At 38.1% G+C, this 11,382-nt stretch overlaps 1 protein-coding gene across 1 annotated transcript in view; it reads left to right on the top strand.

Moving 5' to 3' along the window:
• Window positions 1-3,144: 3,144 nt before the first annotated feature.
• The window catches only part of Mtpalpha (monolysocardiolipin acyltransferase Mtpalpha), a 72,583-nt gene continuing 64,345 nt past the window's right edge, over window positions 3,145-11,382 (top strand). The window contains exons 1-2 of the mRNA XM_083120072.1: window positions 3,145-3,261; window positions 8,684-8,796. Of these exons, the coding sequence (XP_082976198.1) occupies window positions 3,195-3,261; window positions 8,684-8,796 (180 nt within the window). The 5' untranslated portion in view covers window positions 3,145-3,194. The remainder of the gene's footprint in view (window positions 3,262-8,683; window positions 8,797-11,382) is intronic.

Genomic DNA, 11,382 nt, shown 5'->3' with positions numbered 1-11,382 from the left:
TTAAGACTTTCGGAACGCACCCTTTTACAACCACAGGTCTTAACCAGTGATGTGCGTCTACGCGTAAACAACGATAGTCTACATTCTACACGTAGACTATGGTATACACATAGATTCCGTAATCTATGTAAACAACATGGCGAAAGGTGATAACTTAGCAAAGAGCGCCGTGGAATTAAAATAAAATTATACTGCGTATCAGTTGCTGATGTGTGTGGAGAACTTTTCATACTCTTTCTTTCAAATTCGAAGAATTTCTCACCTAGGAAAAAAACTAATAGACGGTGTTAAAGGCGGAGCTACTGCGGAGCATGCGCACTCGTCTGGTCCCCCTCGAACATCCGGTTACGCTTACGGTGCTATGAACGTTAATATGAAAGGGCAAAGTGGAGATTCTTTTACAAGGAAATAGGGTGTCAGCTGTGTAGCATATGGTTGTACAGTTCGATCGGGAACAAATTTATTGAGTCAAGTATCACTTCGTAGGTTTCCGAAGGACGTAGAGAGACGATACCTGTTGATACAAGCAGAACAAAGAAAGGATTGGTACCCGGAAAGGATTTGTACGACTTGCATTTTGTTACAAACATGTTGATCGTTTATCTGCGTATTGTGTTGTGGTGAAAAGCACGCCTCTTAGTGAGGTTCAAACCGAAGCGACACGCGACAGCAGTGGTTCATACCGAAGTGACAAGAGACACATTTAGCCTATAAATAAGCATTTACCGCTCATGGGAAATCAAGTCTCAGGCGGCACAATACACGCCATTGGAAATCTGAGCGACACGTGCAGCTTGTCGTGTCGCTTCGGTTCGAGAAATGTCATTGATCACTGAGGATTAACTTTTAAGTGGCACGGAGATTACACACCGATACGACAAGCAACAGCCCCTTAACTCTAAAGGAAATAATTCATCTTGCACGTGAGTACAACAGACTGAGGTGACACGATGCATGATACTGAGAAAGCAATAGTCCAGTCCAAGCGACACGTGCATTTTCTCGTGGTGAATTGGTTCGAAAGGAAGCTTTCAGACTGCAGCGATACGTGTCTCTTGGAAACCAACATTCAAAAATAAACACCTTCCAAATTAAAGCGACACGACAAACTGCAGGTGTCGCTTGTCGCTCAGAATTGACCGTTTTATCAATACCGTGCATTGTGTTGCCCCGGCCTGTTATTTGCGCAAGCGTGACTGGTGAATGGTTTGCTTTAGATCGAATGCTTCTGTGCGAAATCCCGATTTCGCTTGTCGCTTCAGTCTGAAAACTCCCTTGTTGTTTGACGTAAATTCGTGCACGTAAAAGTGGCATGCCATATCATAGCTTTTTCCTAAATCCCTCAGACGGAAAGGCGGCGTTGAAAGCACATATACGGTATTTACTAGCATTTGTTATGTGTCATTTCATCATTCTGCAGATTTGTTAGCAAAGATTAACTTAAGCATACTTTATAATATAATAATATCACTAGTTTTATAGAATTATCTTTCCCTCACTTTTCCATTTACAAAATAATTGAATATATCTAAACTTTCGTACGTTTTGAGTTCGTCGTGCGTGTACATGAGATACACAACTGGCGGCCACAAAGACACGTCATATTTTAATAATCTGCTCTGCGGTTTATAATCCGACGGATTCTATACTTCCACTCCTTCATAATAGAACTGTAAGAAATACCTTTCTTCACTATCGTCGCACAACTGATGAAAACAAGCGCTCATTTCTTACTTTGTATGCCGGTGAATCTGCACTGGCAACAACGGGGACTGGCCTAAACCGGAAGTTCCGGGGGGACCGGGCAAGACCTCACCAATGTTTATGTTTACATTTTTAACACGGTCTATATAGGAAATATTCTAGTGCTTTATGGGGAAAGACCACTCTAGCCTCACGACTGACATCTGTTGTTGTTTTTTGCATACTATTTATATTCTTCCGTAGTTGATAATAGAAGAGAAGAGAAATTTTGTTGTAAATAGGGTTCTTTTCATTTCATTAGGAACCAATATAGTTGAAAATGTCATTTCATTTCATGAAACCCTTGAAAATTAATTTTCATGCACTTTAGATTGTCTACGTAGTCTATGTAAACTACAACCCAATGTAATCTACGCGTAGATTACGTGTAGACAACGCATGTAGACGTAAACTTATAGTCTACGGTACATCACTGGTCTTAACACTGTACAAAATACTTTAGTTACCTAGAAATTAATGTCGGGGCGTGTGCGGAACGGTTTTTTTTATTATTTTTTACAAGAACGGGAAATTCTTAAAGTCCCGATGCTCGGAAATGCGATTTCCACAAAAACTACCATTTTCAAGAAATTTCAGACACGAATAGCGCAGAATTTTCTCGACTGTTCGGTATTACGACGGAATTTTTCTCCCGCACACTGCTACTTTTCACCGTATAATTTATTTTCTGTTATTTTTATCATTTTTAAGAGATCATCGAGGGTATAAAATGCTGTATGGGCATTTTCGACGATGTGTTGCATCAATAATATAATCGTGAATAGAAAATAGAATGAATAAATTTAAAATAGATGTGTCAGGGCAATAATTTTTTGGTCGGAATTGGAATTTTTTAAAATCCTGAAGTTCGGGACACGAAATGTTAAAAATTTCCGGACACCTTGGAAATTAGGGGTGTGCGGGACAGAATTTTTTTGGTAGGGACGGGAAAAATAAGTCGGGAAATTTTCGGGACGGGAAATGTTCGAAATTTCCCGAAGCTCTGAAAATCTCGAATTCTGCACGTCATTTTCAACTTAAGTGATTGTTTTTTTTCATTTCTGGAATAAAAACAAACAATTTCCGATAAGTTCCAGACACTTGCAATGCAAAAAACGTCGAGAATTAACAACTTTTTTAAATGACCATTCGGTATTTCCCGACTGTTCGGGATCCCGAAAAGGCCGGGAAGTCATTTCCCGAAGTCGGGATCGGAAAGGGAATTTTTTTTCCCGATCCCGGTCCCGACTTTTTGGAATCTCGCACACTCCTACTTTCCAGTCCACACCCCTTGTTGAATGCATTCCCTTCCCTCGACAATTTTGTGCATGTGTTATTAATGAATTTTCCATTCCCAATTTTCAGAATGCAGGTCAGAATAAACTTGTTGCATGGGGCTGTGGTGCTCCCTCTGGCAGCAAACCACTGAAGCAAACTCGTGAGCCAGCAAGATGTCTGCCTTCAGGATGTTAGGAATGCTGAGCAATCTTACTTCTTCTAAATTAACACACTTTTCAGGTAATGCATGTTTACCAATTTATGTCTAAAGGATTCATATCTATTAAGAATTCTGTTGATATATACAAAACGTTAACCAATGATGTAGTTCTGTATTTGATTAATCTCATGATGACTTTGCTACTCCTGGTCGAAATGAGAAACGAGAAAGCCGGATATGAAAATGAAGCATTACATGTAAACCCTGATCTAAAATTTCACTTTCAGTGAATATATGCATCTTTTCTATGGTAGTTAATAAGCACACTGGAGTCTTATGGTCAATTTTTATCCAAAAACAAAAATAATAACTACGCCTCCTACTTGTATGGTGTGGCGTAATTGTGATACTGGCAATTTAAGTTTTAAACATGAATACATACATCAGAATTTTGTCACAAATTCAGATTATAAAATTATACTTAAATGGGAGCAATTATAGAATACCGGGAGTATCTCAGATTGCTTTCAAATTCGGCATACTCACTAATTTTGGCGTCCTAATCACGAATCTGCATTAAAAATTGGCGGTAACGTCTAAAAAAGGCGAAATAAGGGGGTCCGTGAACGAAGTAAAGGAACAAGTTTACAATACCGGGTCTCACTGCAGAACATGGGCTGCTTTTTTCCTCTACTAAATAGGCAAACAAAATTTATATCCCCTGAAAGTACGTACCTTCTACTTCCATTTTCCGGTGTTCCTTTTACGATTACTATTATATTATTGCGCGTAAAAAATGTTTTTCCTGCTACTAAAAGCAATGCATTTCTCCATTTGTTCGCGTCCATATTCTTTACGCTCAAGTGTTGTGCAATAAGTGAGACCCTTCGTTTCGCGGCATTCTAGTTGATTTGTCGCTCCGGATTCCACCCACAGACGCACAGTTTCTTTCATTATTTCAGACGAGGAATGCTTACAAGGTTAGGTTAGGCCTGTTAGGTTGGGTTCCAATAGCATAAATACAATGAAAATTGTTTTTCGTGCTACTAAAAACAATGCAGTTCTCAATTCGATCGTGTCCATATTGTTTACGCACAGTTCCTTTCATTATTTCTTCGAGGATTGCCTACAAGGTTAGGTTAGGCCTGTTAGGTTAGGTTTCATTAGCATAAATACAGTGACTAATTATTATTTAGGCTAAGTGAACTAAACCTAGCTACCTAACAACATAGGTATTTTTTGCTTTCGCTAGATTTGTGCAGGAATATGCCTTTTCCTTCGTTGCTACGATTTCAATACCACCCAACCTGGACACGTTTTTCTTTCTTTTTTTTTTTTAAAGAAAAATTTTTCCGCACCTTAAAACTTACTTTTCCCGATTACTAACTACAAAACGTTACCAAAAAATTATGAACTGCGTTCCTCCTAAGCAGCCCATATTCTGCAGTCTTACCCAATACCGGACCACTCTCCCATTTCGGCACCAGTTTACAATACCGGACCACTCTCCAATTTCTATAAAATTTCGCCTACTTACTAATTTCGGTGTTCTGATGACGTATCTGTAGTTCATATTTGGCGGTCAATTGTTAAAATTGTACATTTACGTGTAGAACTTGTAATTCGGTGATTGTCCATAATACACAGCAAATTCAGAACCATCTTTCTTTCGCAATTCATTAATGGACTTCCTTTACGCACAACAATCTGGCTACCTTGAATATTGACGTCAGACGAGGAATGCCTACGAGGTTAGGTTCCATTAGCATAAATACAAAGAACAATTAATATTTTTGCTAAGAGACACGTTACCTTGTCTTGCCTAACATGAAAAAGCTCTCTCCCGTGACGTCAGAACACAATGTTGTTAAAGTGTTGTGCTATAAGTGACCTCCATTCTGGGGAAAATGGTGTGTTCCGTCGAGCTGCTGTTCGTATGGTAGGGTTAAGTTACGTTAAGAAAACATAGTTTATTTCGTTTTCTACTCGTTTTCCATACTCTACCGCCAATTATTACATGCAGATTCGTGATTAGGAGTTCACAATTAGTGAGTAGGTGAAATTTCAAAGAAATTGGGGAACGAGTTTACAATACCGGACCACTCTCCAATTTCTTTGAAACAAAATTTAAAGAAAGATGTAACACAATATTAAGGCCAGAGATATAAGTGAAGAAAATGTTTGATATTTGACTTATCTGTTAACAGTAGTGGCTATGAGTATCAAAACTGGGGGGCAACGACTCTACTGTCTTGTAAGATAAGGCTTAGCATTAAGAGGGGTACAACTACTGCTACTTATCACCACCACTGCCTGTTAAAAGAAGATTGAACAGAAATAAACAACATCGACCACTGAAGAAATATGGAAAAATTTCATTGATACACTCGGAACACCACCTAAACATTGCCTGACCCATAAAAAAATAGGCTAATCATCCAAATAATTATAAAAGGATTAAAGTGTGAATGTAATAAATTCCTCTCCATCTAACTAGAGATACATAATTATATATGTATATATGAGAGAAAGTAGAAAGACAAGATCAAAAAACTAAGTCTGAGAAAACAATCTATCTCACTGAAAAAAAAATCAAATAACGATAAATCAAGCATCCAGTGCCAAGGTCGGCATACAGCTGTGGATCTAAATACAGGCAGATGGGCTCTCATTGCCCGGTGCGCTAATCTCTGCTCCACGGCCAACTTGACAGTGAAAGGCACTGTACCATAGCAATAATACTGACTGAAGCTTGAATCACATGGAACTGGATTTCCAGTAGGAATGCTCTAGTTGATGCTGGACTTTGCTAGTTTTCACCTCTCACGATACGTGTTACACCGTACATACTTGTCGATAGTCTTTTGTTCTCATAATGGCAGCCACGTGAGATGTAAACAACGCATCACTGCACACTTTTAAAATACGTTAACTATTCCACCAGGAGGAATATCACTTCGTATTAAAGTTTTAGGTAGAGAAGAATGACGCTGATAAAATACATACTTTACAACGTTTACGGTACACATATGGAAGAATATTTTAGCTTTTTTAATTGTAAACGCCGTGCACTCACCATAAAAGGTTTAACTCGAAGTCCCTTTCGTGCTGTATGTATTGTACATTGTAATTAGAACAGCAAACCAAAATGATCCTTGAAATGCTTTGGTGTAAAACTGTAAAGTACTATCTCCTATAAGATTTTTGGAAGCATTTACGTAGCATTTATGCTAGCAAAAATGTTAATAAAAATGCTTTTGTCTAAAGCTGGCTTAAAGGTGGACGAGCAATTTGAAGAATGTTGTAGGAGAATTACTGCATTTGTTAATACATTTGTAATAATAAAGATTTTCATTGTCAGCTAATCGTATTTGTCACGTACACATCTCATCGCTTTGCATAAATATCTGAATATTAATGAACTGCATGTCATCTCTTTACTTTTTTTTTTATCGAGAAACGTAGAAACTATAACATAAACAGCCAGCACTTGGAAACCACAGACAAAATTGCTCATTTGCAAACTCTCAGATTATCTTCACATGGCCAAACTTTGCTCTGATAGGCTGTTCCACAGAATCCAGTCGAGGAAAGCTAGTAGCAATTAGAACATGTCCTATTCCTCCAAACCAGTCAGCCAGGCAGCTATCACATCTGGGCAGGTAGCCAGTTCGGTCTTAAAATAAAACACAGTGAAACAACTAAAAACAACCCTAAATTTATGCAAAATAGTCATTATCTTTGGGGAAATGGATATATTGAAAAACTTGAGTCAATCATGAAGAGTTTTAAGCAATAAAAATACACATGGTCATATTGTCTAATAATGTGTGCACATGCCTTTGCCATTCTAATTTACAATAAACTCATCAATAGTAAATGGTATTTCCCCAAGTCATAAACCAAAGTGTAATAAAACACGTTCATAAAGGGTACAGACCAAAACACTTGAAAAAGTTATCTGCAATCAAATTAATAATTTCTGTAACAAATGGAAGATTATGAACAGGGATCAACATGGTTTTCAAATTAATAAATCTGTCAATACAGCCACAGGAAAATTTATGAAAGATATTACTATCCTCTGGAAAATACTTAAATTTCATGTACTATATTCTTGAACCTCTACAAAGCTCTTTATTCATTTAATTGTGTCAATTTTGTGAATAAATTGTACAGCCTGGATATTAGAGGAAATTCACATAACATTACAGGATACACAGATGCAATACAAAGACAATATATCTCTAATCTACTATATATCTGACTCAAAATATATAAAGCCTCACCGATAGCGCAGTGGTAGTGTAGTCGCCTTGTAATCAAGGGCTCCCGGTAGAGGCACATAGTGGTTCGGATCCCACTTTAAACTTTAGGTCCAGTCCCGATTAGCCTTACTGTGCATAAAGTAGACTTAAAACACCAACTCAAAAAATCAAAATATATAAATGCAAGCATTCCTCAAGGATCATTGCTTGGTTCTTTACTTTTCATATTGTATGCAAAAGCATGTGCTAAAACTTGATATTATATCATACTTAATTTTTTTACGCATCATTAATGGACTTAAAAAAATATACATGGAGATTTTACATGTATCTGATTGACTGTGCTCATACCCTCATATAGCAGGTGTCTACTGACCAATATTTATATTTAACACCATAACCCTATAGGAGAATTATTACAATAATTACAATAGAGCTCTAGAATCGGACCTGTCTGAGTATTGGTGTAAGTATGTATGAACTAGAGCCTTAAATGTCCAGTAATAAAATAACATAATATTGAATATATTTGTATCCTATTCGTGAAATATGAATATGCGTACACTGTGTTGTTGGTTTTCAACCAACTTTGTGCAGAGATAACTTAATCAGAACTTAACGACACTTGAATCCAAAAGTCTGAAGGGTATCTTATCAGGAATTGAACCAGGGACCCTTGGAATACAATATTCACACTAATTGTGTACATAAAGTAGCATTGTATGTGTGCTAGTGAAGAAGCATCTTAAATGAAAGATGCTGTTTTTATTTGAATTTAAATGAGAGGGAAGGGAAACTACTATTCAATAGAGTAATGAAGAATGGTTCCACATTGTGCCCATGTAGTCCAAGGTGTCAGACTTTAGGCTTGGGCTAAGGGAAATGCTTAGATTCAACTTTCTTGGAAGAAAGCATAACAACTTTTCTCCTCTCCACTCACCAATGTGAGGAAATTCTGGAGCTACAAATGAATAGCGTAACCTGGTCATGGAAACCTACGACGACGACAGAGGGTTCGTCTTAGTGACCACACGTCACCTGTTACTGGTTGAATGATATACCACCTCTGCTGAGGCAAGTGGGAGTTGGGCAGGTAGTCAGTGTCAGTAGCTACTAGGTAGGACTTGGCTGTTTCGCCACGGATTATAAAGGAATGAGTACCTGTGTGATGTTAAATTTTGCTAGTTTTGTTTTCATTGCATTAAATTATATATATTTGTATCATTCTTTTCAGTGTTACCCCATTCACGTTTTCTGTCAATGTCTGCTGTGCGTAGTGGATCTCACATGAATCTTCAAATGAATGACAATGTAGCTGTGATAAAAATAGACTCACCAAATGCCAAGGTTAGTACAAATATTACTAAACTAATTTCTCTGTTTAAGGAGGTAATTAAGGAGTTGCAAGTGAGAGTTAAGAAAGGACTTGTAGTGTTTTTAACATCTTTGTATCAGCATTGTTGTTATTGAATATTATTACTTTCATGTAAGAATAGTATAGTTTCGAGTTTTATGCAGTAGTGGGGTGATATATACTTACTGACGTACTTCTTCCTCTTCATGCTATTAGGTATTGTCGTCCTTCAGCCATCTGCTAAAACTCTTCTTATTTTGTGCCATTCTTTTAACTTCCAGTAGGGTCTTCCCTCTTTTAGTAACCATCTCTGACAGGTATTGTTCCCATTCTGCAGAGGTTGTTTCCGATCTATGGTGACGAAATTGCACACCTCTTGCAACACCACCAAGCGGGAAGAGAACGAAGCTGCCAGTCGTGTGGGCTCGTTGGACCGTTGACTGTGCGTGACAGGTGTGGTCAGTGCGTATCGGGAAGAATGCTGCCGAAAATCAGTGTATATTGGGAGGGTTACATATCTGCACTTTCCGACGTAAACAACAGTGATAGTGCCATTATAAAACTGTGCAAGGAGCGTGGTTTCACTATGTTCATAAATGGCATATCAGGGGTGAAAGGGGCAGCTAAGGCGAGGTGTGGGATGATTCCTATGGGGCAGAAATGCCAACCCCCGGCCTGCCACTAGCCGCACGCCAGCTACAAGTCTTGGCGCTGGTCATCAGGGAGAATCCAGCCACACAGAGAAGTATCGCGAACCGGCTACAAACATCACTGAAGACAGTGCACACCATCTCATCATTCACCGCGATTTGGGTTTGGAAAAGCGATGCAAAGGGCATGTTCATAAGCTAAAAACAAGGTGTCTAGTCACACATCTCGCTCAACCCGCCTCTTCCTCCAAAAAATTGCAGATGAAACTGGAATTCGTGCCATTTGTTTCACAGACATTCCAGTGAAGTCACCTGATGCCTCACCGATGGACTTTTGAGCCTTCAGCCTACTGAAATGAACCTTGTCTCACAGGAGACCCCGCACCATTGAAGGGCTTTGGAAAGCCTGTCAGTAGGAGTGGTTGAGGCTGGGCATGACTACACTTCGTGCCAGTCTCCTACAGTGGAAACTTCGCTGTCGGGCAATTACCAAGATGCAGGGTCACCAAATAGAGCACTCTCGATGGTGGCAACATGGTTTCTCTTAAAGTAGGTGCAGTTTGAAATCGTCACCATAGATCGGAAACAACCTCTGTATTTGAAGTCTGTCTTCCTCTCCTTCCTTCTGGTCTCGCTTCCATTAATTGTTTTGGTTTTCTTTCTTCTCCCTTTCTGATGACATGACCATATCAGCCTAGTGTTCTTCTCTTTATTACCTCTTCAATTGATTCTACTTGAAGCTGTTCCCTAATTTTGGTGTTCCTGATTCTATCTCGTCTGGTTTTTCCTACCACTTTTCTGAGGTATTTCATCTCTGTTGCTGTTAATCTGCTTTTATGTTTATTTTGTAGTTTTATTAATCCTTAATTTGGCATTTTCCTGTACCTCTTTTTTTTTCTAATATTGTATTACTTATTTGGTAATATATATTGGTTATTTTTAGAACTCTGTTACTTATTTCTTCTACTTTTCCATTGACTGTTGTTGATTGATTGATTTGTTTTATTTTACTTTGCTTTTTGTGCCACTTTTGGCTAATTTGCGAAGATGGGAATGAGTGATGATACGATGAAATTCATGAATTTACACTCTCAAATATCCATGCTCAGACCAGGATTCGAACCCGGGAACCCCAGTGTCGTTGAGTGAAGTGCTAACCACTCTGCCACAGGGCCCAGCATCGGCTGTTGTTATTGTTCCCAAATATTCAAATTATTCACTTGTTCTAGCTGTACACCTTGCCATTTTATTTCAAATCTCTCTTCATTTCCTTTCTTTGATATATGCATTACTTGACTCTTCTTTGGGTTCATTATTATTTGTCTTATCTTGTATTGAGCTGGCCCATTCTATTACTGTATGTTGTAGTTCATGTTTGATTGATGTTATTAAAGCTACATCATCTGCATACAGAAGTGATTGCGTATTAACTGGTTTCAGTTTCCTATTTCCAACCTTACATTTTTGAGTTGTTGTTCTACATTGTTTATGTATTTGATCCATTAGTATTATAAATAATAAGGGGCTGAGGCTATCTCCTTGTTTAACTCGTTTCTTCATGTTAAATTATTTTGATTTCTTGCCTCCTATTCTCACTATTTCTTTAACTGTCGTTAGATGCTTTGTATTCTTCTTATTAGTTTTTTGAGACTCCTGTTTTCTGTAATGCTGACCAGAGTTGTTGCTGTGGCACTGGATCAAAAGCTGCCTTTAAATCCAAGAAGGCTTCAAACAGTTCCTTTTCCCTGCTCAGGAATTTATCTATAACTTGTAGTGTAAAAATGTGATCTTGCATTTGTCTTCCTCTTCTGAAAGCTGCTTGTTCTTCTTCTAACTCCTCCTTTACGTCATCTCTTAGCCTTCTTTCTAAAATTCTTGAATATATTTTTGGAGCTACTGATGATAAATTGTTCTATAATTTTCTCATTT

This window comes from Lepisma saccharinum, chromosome 1 (genome assembly GCF_977018435.1).
Source record: "Lepisma saccharinum chromosome 1, izLepSacc3.1, whole genome shotgun sequence".
NCBI classification, from domain to species: Eukaryota; Metazoa; Arthropoda; class Insecta; order Zygentoma; family Lepismatidae; genus Lepisma; species Lepisma saccharinum.
The sequence above is the reverse complement of the archived record's forward strand: the minus strand, read 5'-3'. Positions and strand labels throughout refer to the sequence as shown.